At 44.4% G+C, this 27,862-nt stretch overlaps 1 protein-coding gene and 1 long non-coding RNA gene across 3 annotated transcripts in view; one reads left to right on the top strand and one right to left on the bottom strand.

Moving 5' to 3' along the window:
• samd12 (sterile alpha motif domain containing 12) overlaps window positions 1–27,862 on the top strand; it is a 169,282-nt gene that overhangs the window by 28,398 nt on the left and 113,022 nt on the right. For both annotated transcript variants that reach the window (XM_056297924.1, XM_056297923.1), the window contains exon 3: window positions 5,195–5,324. In XM_056297924.1, coding sequence (XP_056153899.1) covers window positions 5,195–5,324 — 130 coding nt within the window. The remainder of the gene's footprint in view (window positions 1–5,194; window positions 5,325–27,862) is intronic.
• Window positions 26,693–27,862, bottom strand: part of LOC130128289 (uncharacterized) — a 166,051-nt gene continuing 164,881 nt past the window's right edge. Inside the window, exon 5 of the long non-coding RNA XR_008811908.1 lies at window positions 26,693–26,759. This is a non-coding gene — a long non-coding RNA (uncharacterized LOC130128289). The remainder of the gene's footprint in view (window positions 26,760–27,862) is intronic.

The following is a 27,862-nucleotide window of genomic DNA, read 5'->3' as shown; positions in this document are numbered from 1 at the left end:
CTGTACTGATGCACCGATGCAGGCTCAGTGCATACATAAGACTATATATATAACATTTATCCAGCGCGTCTTAATTCTGCTGTGATGCAGGATGAAAACATTACAGACAGAAGTTCTGCATCTCTCAGTTGTTACCTTCTTCACCAGGAGTTTTTGAATATTCATTTTAACACACACACACACACACACACACACACACACACACACACACACACACACACACATATATATATATATCAACACAGACACAGGAAAAAAAGTGTTAATGCATTGCAGTTCCCTGATACAACTTTTTTTTTTTTCCTGTATCTGTGTTGATACTCCGCTCCTCATTAGTTGAGCACTTATAACACCATTGACGGTTTTGGAAAAAAAAACGCTATATGTGTGTGTGTGTGTGTGTGTGTGTGTGTGTTAAATATATACACTCACCGGCCACTTTATTAGGCACATCTGTCCAACTGCTCGTTAACGCAAATTTCTAATCAGCCAATCACATGGCAGCAACTCAATGCATTTAGGCATGTAGACATGGTCAAGACGATCTGCTGCAGTTCAAACCGAGCATCAGAATGGGGAAGAAAGGTGATTTAAGTGACTTTGAACGTGGCATGGTTGTTGGTGCCAGACGGGCTGGTCTGAGTATTTCAGAAACTGCTGATCTACTGGGATTTTCACGCACAACCATCTCTAGGGTTTACAGAGAATGGTCCGAAAAAGAGAAAATATCCAGTGAGCGGCAGTTCTGTGGGCGAAAATGCCTTGTTGATGCCAGAGGTCAGAGGAGAATGGCCAGACTGGTTCGAGCTGATAGAAAGGCAACAGTAACTCAAATAACCACTCATTACAACCGAGGTATGCAGAAGAGCATCTCTGAAAGCACAACACGTCGAACCTTGAGGCAGATGGGCTACAGCAGCAGAAGACCACACCGGGTGCCACTCCTGTCAGCTAAGAACAGGAAACTGAGGCTACAATTCACACAGGCTCACCAAAATTGGACAATAGAAGATTGGAAAAACGTTGCCTGGTCTGATGAGTCTCGATTTCCGCTGCGACATTCGGATGGTAGGGTCAGAATTTGGCGTCAACAACATGAAAGCATGGATCCATCCTGCCTTGTATCAACGGTTTGGGCTGGTGGTGGTGGTGTAATGGTGTGGGGGATATTTTCTTGGCACACTTTGGGCCCCTTAGTACCAATTAAGCATCGTGTCAACGCCACAGCCTACCTGAGTATTGTTGCTGACCATGTCCATCCCTTTATGACCACAGTGTTCCCATCTTCTGATGGCTACTTCCAGCAGGATAACGCACCATGTCATAAAGCTCGAATCATCTCAGACTGGTTTCTTGAACATGACAATGAGTTCACTGTACTCAAATGGCCTCCACAGTCACCAGATCTCAATCCAATAGAGCACCTTTGGGATGTGGTGGACCGGGAGATTCGCATCATGGATGTGCAGCTGACAAATCTGCAGCAACTGCGTGATGCTATCATGTCAATATGGACCAAACTCTCTGAGGAATGTTTCCAGTACCTTGTTGAATCTATGCCACGAAGGATTAAGGCAGTTCTGAAGGCAAAAGAGGGTCCAACCCGCTACTAGCAAGGTGTACCTAATAAAGTGGCCAGTGAGTGTATATATATATATATATATACGAATTCTACCAACCTCTCTTGTTTGGGAAATAACAATAGGGTTGAATTTAATCCAGTCTCAGTTCAATCTTTGTAGCAAATGGATCTTCTTAAAAATAATAATAAAAAAAAAAATTTCAAAGAAAATGAAAACTTTTTACTACGAAAAGGTTCTTGAATCCTATCCATGAGAAATTACCGGGAGAGAATCCTTTGTCATTATAATGCTTATTGCTATTTCAGTTCACAGTTTTGCACTGGTAGAAAAGTAATTTGACCACCAGCCCAGCCACCAGCTTAATGCTGTTGGAACCACATTGAAAACCATAATATGCTGCAAAAAAAGAAAAAGAAAGGGGGGGGGCATCCCCACTTTCCCTGATACAACTGCAACCACCGATGTGTACCTACAGCAGGGCAGGGGCATCTCTATCTCGTTATAGTTCTCTTTATATTCTGCAATGCCTCGCTCTGAAGTCACTCATCTTTTTTTTGTATTAATATTCCATTACTGCACTTACAATGGGGTGGGTGGGTGGTGTGATTGTGCGTTGATTAATTTAACTGTGTGCATTCATAATGAATGCGTAAATGCTCATCATTGTTAAGTGTAATTACGCCATTCATTTTGTGTGTAGCAGTGTTCAACCCTGGTCATTATGCGCGGCTGTTTGCTTGTTGTCTGCCCCAGTGTGAGGGCTTCGGTGTTTTCTCAAGGCTGCGTCTCCCACCTTTTTCATTTTTGAAGTTGTCCTTGCTCTGTTGCTAAGGTAACATAAAGGATACCACGCACGACGCAGGGCTTTGCCGATATTAATTAAGTCAAGGATAGAACAGCGCTGGACACACGTCGGTACATATGACACCGTACAGGGCTCGCTCGTCTGTTTCCCATGTGTGGCGACGTGTGTGCATGTGCGCCCGTTCATGTCTGCGCACATACGCGTGCACGGCCAGACTCCCGGACGTACTCCACTTAAAAATAAAGCAGGCTTCTTTCACTCGCCCCTGTGCTGTCACTCAACCCTCTAATTGGCCCGGAGTCTCATGAACACACAGCTCTCTGAGCACTGTTGTCCTCCTTGTTTCTCCTCTATCTTGTTTTCTCACCCACCCACCCACCGCTGGCTGGCTGGCTGGCTGGCTGGCAGGCAGGCTGGCAGGCAGGCTGGCAGGCTGGCAGGCAGACACTGCCTCACCTATTGTACTAGCCCTAGGAACACAGCTCTGGGCTACATCAGTGGGGAATGTAAAACACAGATGGCCATTGACTCAGAAATGTCTTCATGGAAAATGAGAGCGAGAGAGAGAAGAGAGAGTGTTTTCCTCTGCTGAACTTGATGCCACTACCTCAGTAGGTGCTTGTGGAACTTTTTTCTCTTCTCAGGCTCAGTTCCTCCGCCTCATCTGTCGCTTCTACCACCAACCCCTCTGCCACCAAGCTTCCTCCGCTCTCTCCCTCCCAGCAGTTCTTTCCACCCATTCTCTCCTGTCTTTAGTGCAATCCACACACAAATGCGCTTCTCTCTCTCTCTCTCTTTCTCTCTCTCTCATCCTGTCTTATTTTGCTTTCTCACCCCTCTCCCTTTCTCATTCTGTCTCCTCCACTCCCTCTTTGTCGTTCCCCATCTCTCTCTCTCTCTCTCTCTCTCTCTCTCTCTCTGTCTCTTGGCCTCCGTCACTTGTCGCCTCAGGCTGCTAGTCAGGGTTAATTAGCATTGAGCTGAGCTGTGTTTAATGGTTAATGTGGTTTCTTCCTGCAACACCGCCCCTGCCCCCCCTTGCAGATTCAGCAGTCTATGTAGCCTGCCAAGTTATCACGTCCAGATACATGGCCCCACCTGCCTGCCTGCATGCCTGTCTGCTTGCTTTGGATGTCTGTCACCCTGCCTACCTACAGGGGATACCAGCCATATGCCAGAACCAGCATGTGCATCTTTACCAATTTCTGCTTCTGTATAGGAAGCCCAATACAGAGGGAGTGGGGGAGAGGATGGGTGGAGAAAGGAGAGAGAGAAGGATTTTGAGAGGAAGAAAAACCAAGATAGAACTAGTATTGCGTGATGAGAAAGAGGGAGGTGAGAGATGAGGATGGAAAAGATGTGAGTTACCACTATGTGGGCAGAGAAAGGGAGAGACATTGTGATAGATTTGATGGGGACAGAGCCTGATTGAACATGAGGGAGAGATGAGAGATGGGGGAAGGTGCTAGAGGGCGAGATGAAGGAAGTGCTGCCAGTACCTGTTATTCTGCCTTCTCCGGGTGGAGAGAGATGGCGTTCCATTGCTATGCCGCACCACACAGCAGCCTGAGAGCGGCTCAAGTGGAAGGGAGTGGATGTGAAATTTTAATCACCTCTCTCTGTTTGCAATTTTGGATGCCCCTCAATCAAAATTAAACAAATTGCCAGCGCTTACATGATGAAGTGATCTAGCGGGTTTGCCTCATGTTGCCTACTGATGTGTGTGTGTGTACTTGTTTGTGCATGTGCATGTATCATATTCTTAATATAGCCAAATCAATAAACGGCATCTTTGTGCAGCTAGATCAAAGATACAATATGTATTCAGGCATATTTACAGCTGCACCAGTGGATATTGGGATTATATAAATGGCTTGTTATTGACCCGCATTGTCTGATTATTAGCTCATAAAGTACTGTAATGGCAGTGGGCCATCTTTGTTGTAGTTATCTGTCTTCTTGTTAGACAGATAGTAGACTAGATAGAGGCATTGCTTGTCTCTGAGGGGAAATTTGGTTATCACACAGCAGATTGTAAATACTGAAGGCATGACATGATAAGAAGTCCAAGCCATAAATTGGTGCCACAGGACAAGATGTAACTACAGTCTAAAGCAAACAAACACAATGAATATACTAATATAATGAGCAAAAGAACAGCTTCTTTGACCCTGCCACTTACTTGGCTACTGCAGCCTATATGTAGTGTGTGGTCCTAATGCTACTGCAGCCACATCCTGCAAAGGTCATTTGTTTAACATGGCAACATTTTCCACACCCTTCCTTTTAAAACAGTTAAAGCCTTCCCTCTTTCTGGCTGCCACTGTGTACACCTCTTATCATACCCCTGCAATTTATGGACCATTTGATATAAACTTCTCTAAAGGGCCATGTTTAAGTAAGGAAAATGAATCCGATTACAACATCAGAGTCTCCAGTGTTTGTGACGGGCATATTTCTTTCAAGTGAAGGAGAAGGAATGGTGCAGCAGTGTAGCCAAGCCATCATCTTTCATAGTTTTTATCTTATATTTTATACATTTTCATCTTGCATATTTATATTCCATTTTATAATACTCCGAGCACAGTCTAGAAACCTACCAGAAAAAGCATTCCTCTATTATGTTGTAGGAGGAGTATGGCTATATGTGACAAATAAAACTCTTGAATCTTGAATCTAAAAAGCGAGACTCCTAAAATCTCCATTGTATAGTAGGTCCTAAGATCTGCAGATGCTTAAAAAAGTCAAGTCATTTAATCCAATATCAGTCATTTAGCTATCTTATTTTGCATTGTCTCCCATGCAGCCGGGGTATGTGAAGCTATCAAAGCCGGTAGCCCTATGGACCCAACAGGATGTGTGTAAATGGCTGAAGAAACACTGTCCTAACCAGCACCAGATCTACAGTGACTCCTTCAAACAACATGACATTACAGGTAAGACTTGGCTTCACTGCAGACATTTCCCCTTGGTGCCCCCATCTTATGGAGTAGTACTGCTGGTTTCTTCAAGCAATTTATCTTGCGAGTTGAGCAGCAGTATACTAAGAGTACGATTTCATATATGCCTATATCTCCAGTTCATCATATACTGGTCAAAGCCCCTTAAAGGAAACCAGTCAGGACTTTCAGCATTATTTCTATATGTTGTTGGGATAATACTCTCTTCAACACTCAGTCACAATGCTGAGCAGTCTCCTGTGTGTCTCTGAAACGCTGCTGAAATTGTGTCTGCTGGTGACGTCACTGCCTGACAATCTGTGCATGCAAAAATCTTATTTCCTGAGGGGCGGCCAAGATGGTGGCAGAGTGGTAGATACTTTTATGGACCTTCCTCCAATTTACTCCGAGAAGTAGCATCAGATTAATCTGCCGAAACACAGTAATGTCACACACCTCTTGAGCTAAACGCAAAAGTGGAGGTCGCCCGCCCGTTACGCCTACAAAATTGCCTTTCTCAAAAAAAGGGAATATGGAACAAGACACGGCAGAGAACATCATAGCTTTCTTCAAACTAGCTATCAAGGAGCAAGGCTCTTTGATCGGAAGGTCTATTGAGAAGCTCAAATCTTTCTGTCTGCTGACATCAAGACGTAAAAGGTACACTACAACAGATGGTTGATAGTCAGCAAAGCTGAAGAAAAGATCTAGTCTTTGGGAAACAAAGTTTTGGAGTTGGCGCACTACAAAAGAAGGTGGAATCTGCACCTACACAGTCTGCCTGAAGAAGAGGAGGAGGTGAGAATCAAGGTGATCGACATATGTCAAAACATAGCTCCGGTCTATAAGGAGACATTTCTAGAAGTGATTGATTCGGTACACAGGCTTGGTAGAAAACACCCAGCCAAAGTGCAAGTCCTCAATATCTTTCTTCAGTTTTTTTGTTTGTTTTTTTTGGACCCCCCCCCCCTTTTCTCCCCAATTGTATCTGGCCAATCACCCCACTCTTCCGAGCCGTCCCAGTCGCTACTACCCCCTCTGCTGATCCGGGAAGGGCTGAAGACTACCATATGCCTCCACTGATACATGTGGAGTCGCTAGCCGTTTCTTTTCACCTGACAGTGAGGAGCTTCTATCTTATATGGTTTGGAGACAGAGGCACTGACTAACACAGGAGGTGGAGTTGGAGGTGGCAGAGTTGAAGATGCTAAGATTTTCATTGGGAGTGACGAAGAAGGACAGGATTAGGAACGATTATATTAGAGGGACAGCTCAGGTTGGACGGTTTGGAGACAAAGCAAGAGAGGCAAGATTGAGATGGCTTGGAGATGTGTGGAGGAGAGATGCTGGGTATATTGGGAGGAGGACGCTGAATATGGAGCTGCCCGGGAAGAGGAAAAGAGGAAGGCCAAAGAGGAGGTTTATGGATGTGGTGAGGGAGTACATGCTGATGACTGGTGTGACAGAAGAAGATGCAGAGGACAAGAAGAGATGGAAACGGATGATCTGCTGTGGCGCCCCCTAACGGGAGCAGCCGAAAATAGTAGTAATAGTAGTAGTAGTAGTAGTAGTAGTGAGGAGTTTCGCCAGGGAGACACAGCATGTTGGAGGATCACGCTATTTCCCCCCAGTTCCCCTCCCCACTGAACAGGCAACCCGACCAACCACAGGATACACTAGCGCAGCGACCAGGACACATACCCACATCCGGCTTCCCACCCGCAGACACGGCCAATTGTGTCTGTAGGGACGCCCGACCAAGCTGGTGGTAACACGGGGATTCAAACCGCCTTCCTCGTATTGGTAGGCGATGAAATGGACCACTATGCTACCCGGATGCCCCAATTCTTCAGTTCTCTATGAGACATTTTCATGACATGGTCTGGAAGATGCCCAAACACTCTGTAACCTGAAGCAAAGAAATCTCCGCTTTAAGAGGGGATCTTACTCCGGCGGATCATGAAAAACGAAACCAAATGTGGCCAGTAATCCAGAAAGCCCGTCAGGAGAAGATGATTGCTTACTTTGTCGTAGGGAGAGCCTTTGTGGATAACAAGGAGATACACTGACTGATCTGATGCCCGTATTTGGATTCAGCTAGGTGGATAAGTTCTGCTTTCTGCACTTTACCAGTTGTCAAGTTACAGTGACAGTTGTTCTGTTTAATTATTTCTTTGATATAGTTATTTTCAGTTAATGCTTGAGGTTTGAGAAATATTACTAAATGAAAGGCATTATTTCTTAATGCAAAAAACTTTGATGCAGACTTGTCTGATCTAGGACACTGATTCTGTTGATGAAGACTATAACTTTTGGAAATTGCAATGGGGGGAGGACTTGGGGATGTTGCATGGAAATCAGCGCTCATTAGGAGCACTAATTCAGCGTGAAGATCATCGTTACTTAAGCTGACCCATATGGACACTACATTCTTATGGTTCTTTCTTACAATAACCAGATTTTTCTAATTGGCAATGTCTATAGTTATAACAATGCTAAGGAAAACAAGGAGTTGTTTAAAACTGTAAACACTGATGTAGATGCTCTTTTAGAAAGATACTCTTACATGAAGATTATTTTGGGTGGAGATTTCAATGTTACTGTAAGTGTTCACGTTGATAGAGGGCCAAGTAGACATAAAGAAAACTCTCATGATTGATTTTATGAATGAGAGAGGCTTAATTGATATATGGATATACTTGGGGTCAACTGTCCAAAGTAATGCGAGGTGTGCAGAAGAGAGGTGAAGAAGAGAGTGCAGGCAGGGTGGAGTGGGTGGAGAAGAGTGTCAGGAGTGATTTGCGACAGAAGGGTAGCAGCAAGAGCTAAAGGGAAGGTTTACAAGATGGTTGTGAGACCAGCTATGTTTTATGGTTTGGAGACACACTAACCAAAAGACAGGAGGCAGAGCTGGAGGTGGCAGAGTTGAAGATTCTAAGATTTTCATTGGGAGTGACAAAGGAGGACAGGATTAGGAACAATTATATTAGAGGGACCGCTCAGGTTGGATGGTTTGGAGACAAAGCAAGAGAGGCAAGATTGAGATGGTTTGGACATGTGCAGAGGAGAGATGCTGGGTATATTGTGAGAAGGATGCTGAATATGAAAGCTACCAGGCAAGAGGAAAAGAGGAAGGCCAAAGAGGAGGTTTATGGATGTGGTGAGGGAGGACATGCTGGTGGCTGGCGTGACAGAGGAAGATGCAGAGGACAAGAAGAAATTGAAATGGATGATCTGCTGTGGTGATGGGAGCAGCCAAAAGTAGTAGTTAGTTAGTTAGTTGGTATCCTACTCAAAGTGTAAAGTTGAAATTATTCCGACACCTCTAACTGACGATAAAGCCATTCTACTGATTTTGAATATGTCATCAAATACAGTAACTAAAAGGACTCTTGGCTACTAGAAGCTCAATAATTCACTCTTACTTAATGAATCTCTAAATTTAATTATTAAAAATAAGATAACTAAGTACCTGAAATTGGCAGAAAGTGAAAAGGCCTATGGGAAACATTGGGAGCTTTTAAAATTTGAGTTCAGGAAACTTTTTTAATGGAATCAGGTGCAAATATTAAGAAAGATAAGAAAAAAGAAGAAAATTGTTTGATTGCTGAATTAATTTCCTTATCTTCTATGTTACCTCCAAAGGGCCCTGTTACAAACACTGCAACTGAAACTAGATCAGTTATATATCAGCAAAGCCAAAGGAGCTTTTATACGCTCAAGAGCTAAGTAGATTGAAGAGAGGGAACAGAAATCCACTTATTTATTCAAGTTGGAGAAAAAAGGGCAAAACAAAAATGTCATAACAAGACTTTCCCTAAATGGCACAGTTGTGGATAATCCAAAAGACATTGCTAAACTTTGTGAAAATTATTATAAAACTTTATATGAATCTAACCTGTCAACAGCTGAACTGGAAGATTTTTTTTTCATTGCATTGGTGATAAGCAATTGGCGATGTTAACAAAACAATATGTGATACTCCAATCACTATTGTAGAAATTAAGGATGCTATTAAGAAACTTAAATTGAACAAATCCCCTGAAATAGATAGATTAACTTCTGAATTCTATACAGCATTCTCACTCATTACTTAATGTTTTTATCAAGAGCATCAACAATGAAGAACTCCCTCCCTCACTATGCCAAGGTTTAATTACTCTAACCCCAAAGCCACAGAAAGATGTCTTAATGCTGGATAATTGGCATCCCATCTCATTGCTAAACAATGATTATGAAATTATTGCATTAAGTCTAGCTAATAAATTAAACACAGTCCTAAATTACATTATTGATGAATCCCAGAATGGCTTTATGTCTGGTAGATACATACTAGCTTCAGCAGTCCATCGAAAACGATGATGACTGTGATGCAGTTTAAGTTCGGCAAGCATGCCTGTGGGCCATCAGACCCGCATTAGAGTGACAATATCGTCCACATTTGTCACAGACGAATTCTGTTTGAGTTGGTCTGTTACAAGCTCTTCGCGCTCTCCTCACATCACGCCTTGCACAGTAGTTAAGACAGTCAGTGTCGTGACCCCGCTGAACAGTCTCTCTGGACTCAGAACCCATTCCTAAGTGGTACACCATAGTTCAACGGGCTCAGTAGTGAACTGAGCCCGTAGTCAACTGAGCCCATTGCAGGGGTGCAAACTCATCAGGAGTGAAAAAGGTGACAAGAACATGGACCTTACTGGGGGGGGGGGGGGTCTGAAAAAAAATGTAAATGGGGCAACCTCTTTATCTACTAGATAAAGAGGTTGCCCCACAGTGACAGCTTACTTGTCAAGTGATGTCATCGATTGACCAACATAATGGTTCCTCTGCATGCCATCTGACGTTTGTACCATTGGTCTGATAGGGCTCATGATCTTATTGGGCTCTTCTGCTGCAAATACCATCGAGCGCTCTGCTGCCAGCGCCTTCTTGGATTTGAATTTGGAGCTACTTTCTCATAACCTTTGCCTATAGAGGCAAATCTACAAGGCAGTAGAAACAGATGCAGATGGTATCATCTACTTTCATAATGATAGCAGCAAAGGTTGATAATATAAGACTCATCCTTGATGTCTTAGCCTATTCAGATTTAGTACTAGATAATAGTTTTATTCTTTTTCTAGATTTTCACAAGGATTTGACTCTAAGGAGCATCCATTTGTGTTTAAAGCTCTTGATTTATTCGGATTTGGAGAACACTTTAAAAAATCAATACATACCTTGTATGCTTTTAGGAATAGTTTGATTAAATTGCCCCATGGGACTACTAAGAGATTTAAAATGGAACAGGGGATCCATGAAGGCTGTCCCATCTTCCCATATTTATTTTTACTTCCCATGCAAATTTTAGCCAAAACATTATAAAAAGTAGCTTAAAAGGTATTTCGATAGTAGGAAAGGTATTCTCTGAGTCAGCTAGTGGATGATAAAACTCTGTTTTTACAGGATAGATCTCAAATTGATATTGCAGTTAAACCATTAGTTAACCTATCAACATGTGAGTTGTTTCCCATCAAGGCCTGCAGTGATTTAGACATTTCAGGAAATCCTGTGAAATTTAAAGTTAAATACCTTGGTGTTATCATTGTTAAAGACCAGATTTCCGGCATGATTGAAAACTTTAATCCAATAATTTCTTCACTATGGTAGAGATTTAATTTATGGATTCAAAGAGACTTAACCATAACTGGCTGAGTCCTACTCTCCAAATCTAGACTTGTTTATGCTAGCTCAGCTCTCGATGTCTCAAAAGATGTCTGTACAAAAATTGACAAGACCTTGTTTGATTTTATCTGGAAAAGAAAATCTCATCTCATTCGGGAAAAAAATGAAACGATTAACAAGCTCAGTACTGGTGGATTCAATGTTTTAGACTTTCACACTCTACATTCCATTAAGTGGATCAAGAAGTACCTGACAAATCCATATTACATCCAAAAAGACGTAATAACAATATAGAAAAGCTTCCTGTAAAACTCGTTTTTTTTTCTTCATAAATAGTTACTCTTATGCTGGTCCTTGGTATATAAACACAATTTCCCCCTCACAAATGCTACTTTTGGAATAATCAGGATATTTGTTTCAAATGAAAATCCTTGTTTTTAAATAAATTGGTTGATAATGGCATACTACTTGTCTGTCAATTATTTAACAAGGAGGGTCCTATGTTTACTTATAATGAATTCCTATCAGAATATAACATTCCTGTACTCTCTAGAGAGAAAGAAGGCCTATGTCACACAGTGCTTTGGGTGGTCTGTTTGCCAGCAGTGACACCCTGGACCAGCAGTCGCTAACTATGTGCCATAGAGAACCATGTGTATGCAGGTTTTCATTCAAACCCGACTCCAAGCCAGGTGATTTCACTGATACTTCTTCCTCTTTGGTTGAAGGGTTGCTAATCAGTGAAATCACCTGGTGTGGAGTCCAGCTGGAATGAAAACCTGCATGCACATGGCTCTTCATGGCACATGGTTAGCCACCCCTGCCCTGGACTTCTGGGGGACTATGTATTGGATGATGGGGTCATCGGGGACAACTGATCCCTCAGGTGGGGGCTATGTAGCGACCGGGAGAGGCGGTTGCTCCGACTGTTGGTGGCTGCACACTGGGGGAGCGCAGGGGCTCATGGGACTGTTGGTGTTAGTTGAAACTGTTGCTTTAAGTGTTTAAATGTTGTGTTCATGTTTTGGCTATTGTGTTGTTTGTTTGGGGGTTAGAGGACTGTTACTGACTGACTGACCTTAGGACCATGACTTGGATTGATGTCACCAGTTGTAACATGGGGGGGTGACACCGTTCTGTTGTAGCCAGTTCTGGTCTGTTCTGGCCGGTGTAGAAATAAAAGCGCACTCCCGGGGTCGTGCAGTGTATGGTGCAATGGAGTTGCGATTAAAAAGAGATTTCTGTCTCTCAACTCATTCTTCCACACCAGCTCACCACATTACATCGCCTTGTTACTGTTGTTGGAATGGTAAACCTGTTGTAAGTTCCATTGTGTAAATAAAGTTTATAAAAAAACTTACTTCCTGCTTTGTCGATAGGCTACTGTATGAGAGAATGTATAAGTATAAGAGAATGGCAATAGCAACGCTACATCATTCAGCTGTATGTAGTGTTGATATTCCCCATTTTCTTATACAGCGCGCAACGTCTTTATGCTGACAACTTGGTGCGATAGCAACGCACTTGTACAAACTTATCTGTAATAATGACTTGCTACCAATAGATGGCGCTCAGTTTGGACACAGTCAAGCATTTCTGTAGCCTGTGGCGAAACCAAGAGACCAGGAACTTTTTCTAATTTTGTCTTGCTCAAAGTATTCTACTGCCCATTACCATTATATACAGACATGTTTTTATTTTAAAAGGAACCTTTGTCATGTTGTAAATACATTAGCAACAGAAACATTGACAAATGAAACTAACACAGATATCATCGCCATTAGTATGACATATATGCGGTCTACAGAGACATTTGATAACTGTGATTAAGCTTTTCATGAATACATAAACCATTAACCTGCCTTGAAATATAGAGATAATCTTGAACATTGCGATTGTTATACTTTAAGGAGTAAAATTATAAAAAGAGCAAATCCCAAGCAGAGAAAAATTGAGGTTAAGTATGACATCACATTACAAGCCACTGCTTTGATTTAATAAGAGGTCACTTGAGTGGCACAGCAGACTACGACAGCACCTTGACACTGAGGTTCAGTGTTGAAGCCCCAGTTTTTTAGGCTAACTGATCAATTGATGATGCCATCACCCTCTCCCTCCACATTGCCCTCTCCCACATGGAACAGAGGAATATATACGTGAGGATGCTGTTCATCAACTACAGTTCAGCATTCAGTGCCATTGTGCCCTCTAAGCTTGTCACTAAGCTCAGAGACCTAGGACTCAACACCACTCTGTGCAGCTGGATCTTGGACTTCCTGATGGACAGACCACAGGTAGTGAGGATGGGCATCACCAGTTCCTCCACACTGACTCTAAACACTGGTGCCCCCAAGGGCTGTGTGCTTACCCCCCTCCTATACTCCCTGTTCACACATGACTGTGGCCACACACAGCTCCAACACCATCTTTAAGTTTGCTGATGACACAACCATCATTGGCCTGATCACAGCCAACTACGAAACGGCCTACAGAGACGAGGTGAGAGCCCTAACAACATGGTGCCAGAACAACAACCTCCCTCTCAACATCAGCAAAACCAAGGAACTAATAGCGGACTTCAAGAAGCTGCAGGGAGGGAGGGAGGTAACCCACCCCCCATCCACATCAGCAAGACAGCAATGGAGAGAGTCAGCAGCTTCGGGTTCGTCACGGTGAACATCAGCAACAGGACCTGATCACATCACGCCGGCATCATTGTCAAGGCAGCGAGACAACGCCTCTTCTTCTTCTGCAGGCTGAGGAAATTTGGCATGGACTCTAGGATACTCTGCAACTTCTACAGATGTACCATCCATCAAGAGTACACTGTTTGGCTGCATCACCGTCTGGTATGGCAGCTGCATGGCCCTTAACCACATGGCTCTACAGAGGGTGGTGAAAACAGCGCAGAATATCACCAGGACTGAGCTAAGAGCCATGCCAGACCTCACCCAGCTGTGCAGGAAGAAAGTCCGGCAGATAGTTGGGGACTGCAGCCGCCCCAGCCACATACTCTTTGCTCTATTACCGTCTGGCATACAGTACCGGCGCATCCAGGCCCATACCAGCAGGCTTAAGGACAGCTTTTTCCCACAAATCATAAGACTCCACATAGACTTTGGACATTTATACACACACACACACACACACACACACACACACACACACACACACACACACATCTCTCTGCCCCCCCGTCTTTCTCTCTCTCTTTCTAACCTGCAAAATGCACATGCTTCACTTTATTTTGCATTGTTCACTTTCTGCCACATCACTCTGCACTATGTACCGACACATTTAACATATTCATTACAATTACATTCCTGTTGCTTTTCAATGTCAACTGTTAAATTGAATGTCGATATTTCTTTTTAGATTTTAATGTGTGATTTTTGTTTAAATTTGTTTATCTTTCTCCATCCTGTAAACACTGTGATTTTTTTGTGTGCTTATTTTAAGTTTATTTTTAGTTATTTTAAATTTTACATTTCTCATGCTGGGCTGTAAATACTGTAATTCTCATCTGATCTGATCTTGTCTCATCTCATCTCATCATCAGCCACTTCTCCGGAGTCAGTTCGCGGTACTATAATTCTATAATTTTATATTCTTTTGTTAATCTTTAGATTTTTTTAGTTTTAACTTAATCGGTTATGTCATGTTCTTTAGCTTTTTTGAGGCTGAACTGATGCCAAAGCCTTTCATTGCCAGCAATATCTGCCACTTTGTATTGTTATGCATTTGACAAATAAAACAACTTGAACTTGTGTTGCTTCCGTCTCATCCAGGCGTCACAGGGGGCACAACTAGGGGTGCTCTTGGAACTCTTGGAAGGGGAATTGGTAATTGATTGGGGTAATGGATCCCACCATTACAATTACTGTAGTGAGTCCCACACAAGGTGGGGCACCTGCACAGCTGTGGATGGATCTGGTGGAAATGGCGTGAGATTCTTTACAGGTTGCGTTCTCCCAGAGAAGCCTGCAGCTGGCAGAATAGGTATACTGGGTCCTGGTGAATCAGTGGAAGTACTTCCACTTCCAGAAGCCATAGAGGTCTTGTAGTGGTGGGGCTTGGAAAAAAAATAATGGGAAAGTTGGAAGTACATATACATATCTCTCTACTACTACACATTTATCCCTAAATTTCTGTGTGGACTTTGGCCGCATGGCATATATATACCCTGGGCCGTAAAGTATACCGCCGCAGACCCTGCAAGGCGGGGGGCCCCGCCATGCAAAGGGGCCCCATCCCTGCCTGTCAACAACTATTATGATAAGAATTTTAAAAAAGGATTTTTTTTAAAATTATAATTACATAGGGTGCACATTATGGTATTGTCTGCATTTTCAGAGCCAATATTGGTGTAGAAATAAAACAAATATTTAAAAAAAACTTTGCTGGGCCACAGAGACTTTTGGTCCAATTGAAACCTTAGGCGGAAAATTTGAATCAGTACATCACCACAGTCTGAAAATAGAGCCATTTTGAAAATGAAATGAAAAAGCCAAAGCAGCGCCCAAAAATGGCACAATAAACTAAAATTTGCTGAATTGGCTGCCGAAATTTCCAAAAATAACATCTATATTTGGACAGGTAAATCCTGTCAGCTGTGAAGGATGCAGTCTGTCAGAGTTAACAGGTAGGCTAGATGTTTGCTATAATGTTAGTTTAGACAGCTAACGTTACTGACAGATAAACAATTAATTGTGTGTTATTTCCAATATACAATTTTATATGTTAGCCACATGAACCGGCATGTTCAAATAACTGAAATGTTATAGCCACACCGAGACAATCAGGAAGATTTAGAAAACAACAGCGAGGTCGACGAGGATGAAGCAGGCCTATCTGGTTGTAAAGACAGTGATGGACAGGAAGAATACATTACAGTTGAGGGAGACGCCACAGTAGGTGGCGTCTTTGTGGTGCTGGTGGAGCAGCTTTCGTGCGTCGCAACCTCATCAGCAGCTGATGAGTGCGCGACGAAACAGGCCTGTACTGCAATGTATTAAAACTTTTTTTTCCTGTATCTGTGTTGAGATATATATATATATTTACACACACACTGTATGTACAAAAGTATTGGGACACCTGGCATTTATGACATCCCATTGTAAATCCATAGGCATTAATATGGAGTTGGTCCCCCCTTTGCAGCTATAACGGCTTCCACTCTTCTGGGAAGGCTTTCCAAAAGATTTTGGAGTGTGTCTGTGGGACTTTTTGCCCATTCATCCAGAAGAGCATTTGTGAGGTCAGGCACTGAAGTTGGACGAGAAGACCTGGCTCGCAATCTCCGTTCTAGTTCATCCCAAAGGTGTTTGATGGAGTTGAGGTCAGGGCTCTGTGCGGGCCAGTCAAGTTCTTCCACACCAAACTCACCCAACCATGTCTTAATGGACCTTGCTTTGTGCACTGGGGCACAGTCATGCTGGAACAGAAAAGGGTCCTCCCCAAACTGTTCCCACCAAGTTAGAAGCATAGAATTGTCCAAAATGTCTTGGTATGCTGAAGCATTAAGATTTCCCTTCACTGGAACTGAGGGGCCTAACCCACCCCCTGAAAAACAATCCCATACCATTACCCCTCCTCTACCAAACTTGACAGTTGGCACAATGCAGTCAGGCAGGTAATGTTCTCCTGGCATTCGCCAAACCCAGACTCGTCCATCAGACTGCCAGACAGACAAGAGTTATTCGTCACTCCACAGAACACGTTTCCACTGCTCCAGAGTCCAGCGGCAGCGTGCTTTACACCTCTCCATCCGGGTCGCTTACAGTTGACCGTGGAATATCTAGTATTCACAAATTGAATTATCGTAAAGGTGGCATCCTATGACAGTACCACGCATGAATTCACGGAGCTCTTCAGAAGGACCCATTCTTTCACAAATGTTTGTAAATGCAGACTGCATGGCTAGCTGCTGGATTTCATACACCTGTGGCAATGGGTTTGAATAAAACACCTGAATTCAATGATTAAGAGGTGTGTCCCAATACTTTTGTACATATATATATATTTCTTCTTTCTTTTTTTTTGGACCCCCCCCCCTTCTTTTTTTTCCCTCCCCAATTGTATCCAGCCAATTACCCCACTCTTCTGAGCCCTCCCGGTCGCTGCTCCACCCCCTCTGCCGATCCGGGGAGGGCTGCAGACTACCACATGCCTCCTCCGATACATGTGGAGTCGCCAGCCACTTGTTTTCACCTGACAGTGAGTAGTTTTGCCAGGGGGACGTAGTGCGTAGGAGGATCACGTTATTCGCCCCAGTTCCCTCTCCCCCCCGAACAGGCACCCCAACCGACCAGAGGAGGCGCTAGTGCAGCGACCAGGACACATACCCACATCCGGCTTCCCAACCGTAGACACGGCCAATTGTGTCTGTAGGGACGCCCGACCAAGCTGGAGGTAACACGGGGATTCGAACCAACGATCCCCGTGTTGGTAGGCAATGGAATGGACCCCCCACGCCACCTGGATGCCCAAAGCAGTTTATATTTAAAGACAAAATGTTAACAGGGATAGAAAATATAACATCAATACAAGCACTGGTTGGTAGATTGAAATGTTGAGGGCCTGTATAGAAGGTTTCAGACATGTTTGACCATGTGTTAGGAAGTTGTGAGCATTTTTGAATCTCTGCTCTCCCGCCAGTAGGAAGTGGCATGTAGTTTGCTGAAAGAGCGATGTTTGCTGTCACATAGATGCAACGCTGAGAAACTCCAGCAGTGCTGCTCTACAACACCGAAGGGGAAAAACAAATGAGCTAAAATCAACTTCCACAGACAAGATGGCGGAAAGTGACATGGAAAGCAGTGTGTGCAGTAGACAAATGGAGTGCTTTAGTGCAGGAAAATGGTGTAAAAAACAACTGATATAATAGCCTGCGGTCCCACTGCCTCGCTGTGTGCTGAGCATGTGATGTTTTGAGTATTTGCATAAGCGGTGCAGGTTGTAACAGCTTCAATGGCTTCTTTCATAAATGATGCCATTGAAATTCTGCTTAAAAACTGACTTTTGGAGATGGATGTCTTAGTTGTATGAGCTCTTTATTTTCAACCATTCACATTAATCATAGTATATTTCGTAATTAGCTTCTCAACAGCATTTGAGTACCTTGAGTTTACTTTTACTTTAAGGCAAAAATATGTAATCACTATCCCATGTTTACATATGCAGCTCCACACTGACTCTCTCACAGCCGCTCTCTCAGACTCAGACGACCGCACCATAATTTGTCATGTTACCGCTCAGTGAAAACACACCTCATTCATAACATCCCAGGTGGGCTCTGCCTACGCTGTCTGCCGCCCACCACATGCTGCCTTGCCAACCGGCCGTCCCGTCTGTCCAACCATCCCTTCCAACCGTCACCGTCAGCCGCCACCACGTCAATCACCTCCCTAACAAGGCTCCTCAAGGTCACCCCGGCGCCCACGAAGCCCTGGCCACAGTAACGACAGCCCCACGGTTAATTACTCTAGCTTTTGCAGCTCACCTGATCGCGTTAATATGTTTGTTTGCCACCGCCGACGACCTCGCCGGACTCCGGGTTGATGAATCACTCGGCAGCGGTGATGACTGGCTTAATAGCTCAGTCCCCCATTTTACCCATGATGTACTCTAGTTTTAATATGTGTGCAGAGAGGGTGTCGAGATTTAGCAAGCTCCATTAAATGCTCTGAAAATACTACCTCTCCCCGCTCTGCAGTTAAAGACGCACGTGCGCGTCTCCATCAGCATACAAATGTAGCCATTGAGGAAGAGCCAATTTTCCCTGCATGCTCACTGGAGTACCAGAGCACTTTGAGTCATCTCCAAATGGAAATGTCCGCTCCCCTTTGGATCCATTGAAAGGTAAAAGGATTAATTTGGTAACTAGTCGCTTTTAGTGGTTTTCTTTTTTTACATTCTGCTAATTTGGTTGTGCTGTACAACATCAGAAAATTAAGTAGCTGCAGTATCAATGCAGGGCTGCAATGGCATCGCTGCCTCTTAAACCACACCTGTTGTTGCGTCTCCTTAGTGTATGTCCTTGGATAAAAGACATACTGTGTGTGGGGCATCCGGGTGGTGTAGCGGTCTATTCCGTTGCTTACCAACACGGGGATCGCCGGTTCGAATCCCCATGTTACCGCCAGCTCGGTTGGGCGTCCCAACAGACACAATTGACCTTTCGCAAAGTCTCCCCCGCTTAGTTACTGTTGCTATGCCCATCAAGCTTTTCAGAACCATCCCGGAAGTAGCCGGAAAACCCCAAAACATGAAGGAAGAAATCAGCGCATTCCCAGAGAAAATAAGTATGTATTTTGGAGTAATTCATCCTTAATATCATCCCGTGAAAGGCAGAAAGGGTTACAGTATGCAGGAGGGATACATTCAGAATATCAAAAGTAAAACTGACTTGCGTGGACTCCGGGCTGCCGGGTGTGACTGTAATTGAGCGTAAAGCTTACCGGTCGCAATCAAAGAATGAGAAACCCCATCAACTAATTCTGAAACACTTTGTGGACCAATTGTGCTCTTGCACTGAAGGGTAAGTCAAATATTTCAGCTATTATTGGTATATTTTTAATAATCCATTGTCAACATCATCGTATTATAGTGTTGATTTTGGCCAAGGTACTCCATGGCGTTCTTTTATCCAGGCTTTTTCGGGGCTCCTGGGGGTTGGAGGTTCAGCCGGGGATATGCCCCGGGGCCGGGGCCCCATGATTTTTTTTTTTTTACCTTCGGACCAGAACCGGTATTTTCAACAAAATAAGGCAAACGAGATGCCTCTGTGGGTGGGACTACTTTTACAAACGGCTGGTCTCCACTTGGAGCTCACAGAGGGGGAGAAACATTTAAAATAGGCCGGATATGGGGAGGTCAGACTGGCCAGAGACCATCCCAGCCGACCCTCCCCGCAGGTCTTTATGCTCTGAAATGAAAGGTGGAGCCTGGGTAAACTGACTAGCTTAACAAAGTTATGTTAGTGGGCTAGCTATCATTAGCCATCATTAAATTAGGTATCTGGCCAAAGACTGAGCTGGTTACGTTCATCGGGTATATTAATTATGTTATTTTGTTAGTCAGTAATGCGTTGATATGTTGATAATGGTAATAAACATTGTGTGGGTAAAAGTAACTAATAATAAGTTAGCTATAGTAGCTATCAATAATAGCTAGTAGCAAGCTTAGCTTGGAGCAGACAGGTATTTTTGTTGATTTTGGATGGATTAAGCTGGCCACGGGGTCTGCTATACTGCGAAATCCATTGCCAATGTTGTGCTTCTTGCGTTTTGGGTTTTGGGAAGGGAAAGAAAATTACACCCCCTCCAAACTTTTCAGATATCTAGTATCCGATTTGCAGATCCCATAGGCACACCGTTTGAGCATTTTGCTGTCTGTTTGAAAGCTTGATGGACCTCCCTCACATAGAAACCGTTGCTAAGGTAGGACTGGACAAGCACCGCTCTGGGGCGGTACTCTGCGAAAGTTCAATTGGCCGTGTTTTTGGGTGGGAAGCCGGATGTGAGTATGTGTCCTGGTCGCTGCACTACCGCCTCCTCTGGTCGGTAGGGACGCCTGTTCAAGGGGGAGGGGGAACTGGGGGGAATAGCATGATCTTCCCACGCGCTACATCCCCCTGGTAAAACTCCTCACTGTCAGGTGAAAAGAAATGGCTGGTGACTCCACATGTATTGGGGGAGACATTTGGTAGTCTGCTGCCCTTCCCGGATTGGCAGAGGGGGTGGAGCAGCGACCGGGACGGCTCGGAAGAGCGGGGTAATTGGCTGGATACAATTGGAGGGGGAAAAATCAAGAAAGATACCGTGTCATGTTGAGCGGAACAGGGAATGTTTTACTGCTCGTATCATCCACTCATTTGATTTCAGATTTCTCCAGAGGGCCATATAATACACAAGTACAGAAGAGAATTAATCCAACTTCAAGATTAAACTCCTCAGTGTTCCTGACAAGTGTAATGCATTCAGCTGTAGTCTGTAAATAAACCGTGCGCTCTCTCATTAGCCATGCAGTGATGAAAATCATGGGTTTCAGCCTCGTAATGATGTGTTAACTTAATGAACTGTGTTTGTTTTGTAGTTGGGGTGGTGTTACAGGAGCCTAACAGTTAGGGAAGGGTTAACCACACGCGTGCACACACACTCACACACAAACACACACACACACACACAGGAACACTTCCACACTGGCCTAATTAGGAGATAATGACGTGCACAAAACATGCAAGTAATTCCGTTTGTCGTCACATCAAGCATTAATTAACAGAATCCAATTAAAAGAGGCCAAGCCATAACAATCGGGCTCACAAGGCAATTTGCATCCCAATCAATCTTTGAAATATCAAGTAGATCTTTTTTCTGCTCCCTCCCCCTCCCCCTCCCCTCCCCACTCTCTATTAGAATAAACAAGGGAAACAAATGATGAATGGAATATTGTTTTGGAAAACAATCATGTGAAGACAAACAAACTGAGTATGAATTATGAATACATTTAGGAGTGCAGGCAGGCACACATCTGAGGAGATTTTTTTTTTTCCAATGTGCTCGTCATACGATAGATGCAAGTCCTGAAGACTGGAAGACTGGGACTCTGTTTTGTGTGTTGTGTTGTATGTGTGTACATTTGCCTGCATCCTCTGCATTTGCCAGTTATATCTGGCTTCTTTTCTTTTTGCATTTTGCAATGGACGCCGCCTATTGTTGGATTTTTATACCGTATTTCTTCCTATCCCATGTGTAGCAGAATACTCAGCCCTGCCTTTATAAGCAACCGGTTGCATTCGATTTTTTTTTTATCTCCCCCTTCCTCTGACATAGTCTCCCCCTCACAAAGGAGCGCATCAATAAACAGTCTCTATTTCAGATCATCATTCAAGCAGGCAGAATATATGTCCTCCCTTATTTGACATGGACAGCGGAGAGGGAAATATATATTGCTACAAAACAGGGCTGGTGCAACATTTTCGAATTGAATGACTTCAGTTTGCAGCAGCTGCCTCCCTGCCAGGCTCCTCTAACCTCAGCCAAAGAAATCAATGTTTCCCATCCTCCCTCCAGCATCCACTGCCAAGAAACCCTCCCCCACTACCGACATCCTCAACTCCCATTCCCAGCAGAGGCAGCCCAGAGTTTGATTTTAACACAAAGCTATCATTAAATATGCATTAAAGCATATTAAAGCATAATTAGATATTAGTCTCTAATCCTGTGTAATTACAAGGATGAAACTCCTTCTTTTTTTGCGAGAGAGGAACGTGGCACAGCAAAGGAGTGAGGTACACATGGAGGAGAGGCACCACAGGTGTAATCGTCGCATACGTTGAGGTGACAAATGCAATCAAAAATCAAAACGGGGGAGCGAGTGAGAGGGAGGCGAGAGAGGTTGGGAATGACTGAATTATATATTCTGTCATGGAAGAGAATAAGAAACATGTAAATTCAACAGATGCTCTGAAGGCATACAACGACCACAATTATATCCAGCTGTGGATTCGGGCCGGCCAGCCAGCAAGTCATCCTGTGCATACGCCAACAGTCCAGCCAGCTAGCTATTTTGGAAACTGCGACAGGTCTCTGGGCGTTATTCCTAATAAAAAATGGCGGTGCCGGCACAGTGAATAGTGAACTGAGCATGCATTGAGCACTTTCCTTGCCATCCATCCATAGCAGCGCTTCCTCACAAAGGAATAAATGGAAAGTGGATTGCTAGCCTCGTAATATCCATTGATGTATGGAGTCATAAGGCCCTGCTGTGAATAATTAATAGCCTGTAATATTAGTTGTTTAATGAAGGGTTGCCTGTACCCAGCAGCTTGCACTACGCCAGTTCAGACCTTCAAAGGTCTGTGCTCGACCCCGTCTGGTTGGCGCGATCCATCATTTTTCCACTTAGAATATCACAGCAGCCCTCGTCGCGCCGGTCATAATCCCCCTGTCACCCGGTAAGTCTCACACAGGGTAGAAAATGTATATTTGATGAGCATCAAAAAAGGAACAAAGGTGAAGAAAAAGAAAAAAAACACCCTGGACACCCGGCAACAGCCAAAACAGCGCTTGAGAGATGAGACAGTGAATCCCAGAGGCATCACAGACCTCCCATCGTCGCCGCGTTGATGTGTCACAGAGGAGCATGTGGATAGTTACGAAGAGTGAAGCGACTTAACATGGCGTCACATTAACCGACTGGATTTGAAGCAGCTCCGCTGGTGGCCACTGTTTTGTGCTTTGCAGAGAGGAGCCTCAAACAGCTCACTCGCTGATGAGCTGCCTGCAGGGCAGCTGGATACCAAGGAAGAAGGGATCATGGTTAATGATGCTGTTGGCAAGGTTATTTTGTAGCGCTGCGTAATATGTAATTAATTCTTCTATGCAGATTAGAAATTGCTTCGGCTTATTTTTCCATATGAACAAGCTGGAAATTGATATTCAGAAACTAAAAATAGCAAGTGGTGTAATTTATTAGCTACAGCAGTGTACAGTGGCTCATTGTGCAGAATACGCTCAAAGTTTGGCCTGAATTATTTTCCTGTACTGTACATACAGTGGCCTACATGCTGCTCCTTAACATCGTATCCTCCTACGTACCACTGTAAAACTAGATCATTTAAAACAAGAGGAAGCGGGGGCGTCCAGGTGGCATGGCGGTCTATTCCGTTGCCTACCAACATGGGGGTTGCCAGTTCGAATCCCTGTGTTGCCTCCGGCATGGTCGGGCGTCCCTACAGACACAATTGGCCGTGTCTGTGGGTGGGATGCTGGATGTGGGTATGTGTCCTGGTGGCTGCAATAGCGCCTCCTCTGGTCGGTTGGGGTGCCTGTTCGGGCGGGCAGGCGGGCAGGAGGGAGGGGGAACTGGGGGGAATAGGGTGATCCTTCCACGCGCTATGTCCCCCGGGCAAAACTCCTCACTGTCAGGTGAAAAGCAGCGGCTGGCGACTCCACATGTATCGGAGGAGACGTGGTAGTCTGCAGCCCTCCCCAGATCGGCAGAGGGTGTGGAGCAGTTAACGGGATGGTTCGGAAGAGTGGGGTCATTGGACAGATACCACTGGGGAGAAAAAGGGGGTGAAAATCCAAAAAAACAAAAACAAAAAACAAAACAAGAAGAAGCAAAGGTTTTTTGTGAAAGAAGGGAAGAAAAAACGCCTTGTTTCAGTATAGCGGTAGAGCTGCAAATGTCCCCCACAGGTCCATTGTAATGATTATTGTAAGAAAGCCAGAGACTGAGCCAAAGACAACTCATCTCATAGCTGCTAGTTAGTCACATGATCACAGTATGATTCACAGGGATCTTTTCACCCTCCGCTGGATATGTCCCACTTGTCTTCGAGACGTGTGATCACTATAGTCACTTGTCAACAGTCCCACTTGATGTAGGCCTAATGAGGCAAACCAGTGCTTCTTGGTTTTCCTTACTGAAAGCCCATACCATATATAGCTGGTGGTAGTACAAAAAAAAAGGGGGGGGGATATTTGATTGATTCATGACAGCTGCTATTTTCACGAGAGAGTTGGGAAACGTGTTTGTGTGGTTGTATTGACGTTGCTTTAATGCATAAATCTGAATTAGGTTCTTGGAGCAGCACCCTGCTGCAACTAGAGCAATGCAATATAATGTTATCTCGTCGACTTGTGATATGTAATTATCTGCAATCACAACCGGCAGCCCCTTTATTAGAACCACAGACCACAAGTCTTAAGGTACAGCTGCCTGCTCTGCCTAACATATCGCTGGTTATTGCCACGGTAATCCCCATAGTGTTTGCCGTACAGATCTCTATTTATCCAAGTAATCCATAGTGATATCTGACTAGCGTTTGTGTCCCAGCGTGCCTCCTCCAGGTTGTTAGTGGTGGCTAACTGAGAAAGATACTATACGATGATCGGTGAGCTGGGACACATCAGCAGTGATGAAATCAGCGTGAGGCTGTAGCTGCTGAGAAAACAGGGAGGCTGAGGCAACCTATTATCTGTGTGTGTGTGCATGTGTGTTTTCCCTCTTGTCACCCCCAACCCCCTCGTTCTCTCTCTCTTTCTCTCTCACCCTCTGTCCCTTCATCCTTCCATCTGCGGCTGTGGCCCAGCTTCATTACTTAGTACTGCATACACCTCGTCAAGATAACCAGCTCCTTCTCCAACATTCAAGAATCGCATTAGGCTCTGATCACAGGAGCTCAGGGGCTGAGGTGGCCTCTGAACTGTGGGACTACAAGGGACTTGGTGCTTGAGACTATCAGTAACCATTAAAACTGTAACCAATTCACAGTTTATACCTGCATAGTTACATTAAAACTTCATTCACACATGAGGCCTAACCTATGAATCGTCCCTCAATTTTTCATGTCAGGCTCATGTGTGAACACGAGATGGAGTCGATATCCCATAAAAGTTGTATCGGCAATTTGCCGATTCATCAGCCGATAACATTTATGGAAACATCACCAAACGGCGATAAGTGTGAACAATAGCCGTCAGATTGCTGTATTAAAATGCCTTTACAGGAGAGAGTGAACCTACCACAAGGAATGTATCCGCGACTTTTTCATGGTAGACTTTTGTTTAAAGTGGGAGGTTTATTTGTCAGCCAGCAAAAATAAGATCATATTTACGAAAGTATGGAAGATGGACCAGCCTAGAAATAAGCGGATGAAATCAAGCTGGCAAGCTGTGTAGTGGTTATATGTTCATCATATGGTGGCACAGCAAGAAGGTCCTGGGTTCAAACCCCGGGGTTGTCCAACCTTGGGGGAGTCATCCCAGGTCGTCCTTTGTGTGGAGTTTGCATGTTCTCCCCGTGTCTGCGGTGGGTTTTCTCCGGGTGCTCCGGTTTCCCCCACCATCAAAAAGACATGCATGTTAGGGTTAATACTCCTGTCCTTGTCCCTGACCAAGGCATGGCAAGACGAACTGCAGTTGGTGCACGGCGGCTGCCCACTGCTCCTAGCTACACAGCTAGGATGCGTTAAATGCAGACTAGAATTTCCCCATGGGGATCAATAAAGTATCTCAAAATAAAAATAAAAAAAAAATCTGAGCATGCAAAAATAACAAATAAGAAAGCACGTAAATAGATGAGTAAATAAATAAAAATAACGATAGCATTACAGATGCCGTAGTTTGTGGGAGTGATTTTTTTGGGGGGGGGGATAGCACTTATAGTGACCCCTTTTCACACATACATCTTCTATCCATAGCATTTACAGATAGCATTTGTTCTCCCATCACATGACGGTTTCTTCTGTCTCGTTCCCCGCTTTTTCTATATCGCAATGTTAAGGGATGTCAGTCTGAAAGCGGTTTACGTAGTTGTGAGAAAATGGACGGCAGTTTATTTTGCATGAAAAAGAGCGATGGTGCATGGTCACAATCTGGTTGCTATCCATAAGCTACTATACTCTCTGTTATTGTCAAAGAGTGGAAAGTGATGCTATTACACCACTCAGACGGGGTGGGGTGGGGGTGTTTATGTATGTAAAAAAGGATCCAGACGTTGCTGTTCACTTGCACCGAACCCTGACATTGCTTGTCATTCTGTGGCGGAGGTGAGTGCAGCACCGGCTGGGGGTGTAGCTAACCGGATGCCGCTTGGTGACATTTATCCCCGGAGGACAACCCAAAATGCACACAGCTGCTCAAGGGATTCGAGAAAATGCCTGAAATGCGTGACTGATGTTGGAAGATTTACCTGGAGAGACGAAGCAGCAGAACACATCCCCCCGCCTTCCTTTCCGCCCGTCTCCGGCTCCCAGCACACCTGCCAAAAACACATCAGGGTAGAAAGGTATCATTTTCCGAGCTGGGTCGTCAAGTGTAGCTGGAAGCGGGGCTAATTCACTGCTACTGTAGCCATGTACTTAACCCACCACTGGCACCTACGGCTGTAATTAGCATAGTGCCTTTGCGTCATATGCAAAACGAGACGGAACCCTCTGAGATGAGTGGTACTGATACTGCCTGTGTGTGTGCGTCCATAAGTGTGTGCGTGTTTTGCGTACAGTTTGTGCATATTTTCTAGTTTGAAGATAGTTTTAGACTTATAGTTTCAAGGATGCTTTTGCAGTGTCTCCCATGCATAAATATGTCTGTGTGTGTGTGTGTGTGTGTGTGTGTGTGCGCGCATGTGTGTGTTTGTGTGTCTGCTGGTGCGTTTTAAGCTCCTATTCATCAAAGCTTTGGTTGAACGTGCCAGGCCGAAGCTGTAGATTAATCTGCCCTCGGCCAAACACCGAGGGAGGCCTGCTTTCTACTACTCATTAATCTAATTCCCAGGGACAATGTATGCGTGTGTGTTTGTGTGTGTATGTATACATGTGTGTAACCACATTTGCGTTCCTGTGTGTATCATCAAAATGTATGTTCTTGCTAAAGCCCACAAATCATGATGCATTCGTATTGTCACAACATGCCCCTTTCTTAAACAGGATGTGGGCTGTACAATATGGGTTAGCCGAGGGAGACGGTGAGAGCCACAAATAACTCGCCGGCATAAAGAAACAGCCAAATGAATAAGGAGATTCAATGCACGGGGAAAGCAGGTGTAGTGCTTCCTGCAGGCACGGTTTACATCAACTCGGCCCTCTGCAGAATAAAATCATTCATCTTGTTCCTAAAAGAGGGACGATAAGTTGTCTTGTTTTGAAGCTATCTGGGTACCTATCCAGGTAAATGACAGCAGAAGGAAGGGGGAGATATGAGAGATAAGCGGTGAGAGACCAGAGAGGGCGGCTGACAAGCAGCCAGGAGAGACGTGCAAGGCTGGCTGCAGGCAGCAGGTGAGGAAAGGCAACGTTTGAAAAGAGAGAGAGAGAGCGATGCCATCAGGCATTGGAGGGGTAGAGACGCCGTGAGAGAGTGAAT

Source organism: Lampris incognitus, chromosome 18, assembly GCF_029633865.1.
Source record: "Lampris incognitus isolate fLamInc1 chromosome 18, fLamInc1.hap2, whole genome shotgun sequence".
Classification (NCBI taxonomy): domain Eukaryota; kingdom Metazoa; phylum Chordata; class Actinopteri; order Lampriformes; family Lampridae; genus Lampris; species Lampris incognitus.
The sequence above is the reverse complement of the archived record's forward strand: the minus strand, read 5'-3'. Positions and strand labels throughout refer to the sequence as shown.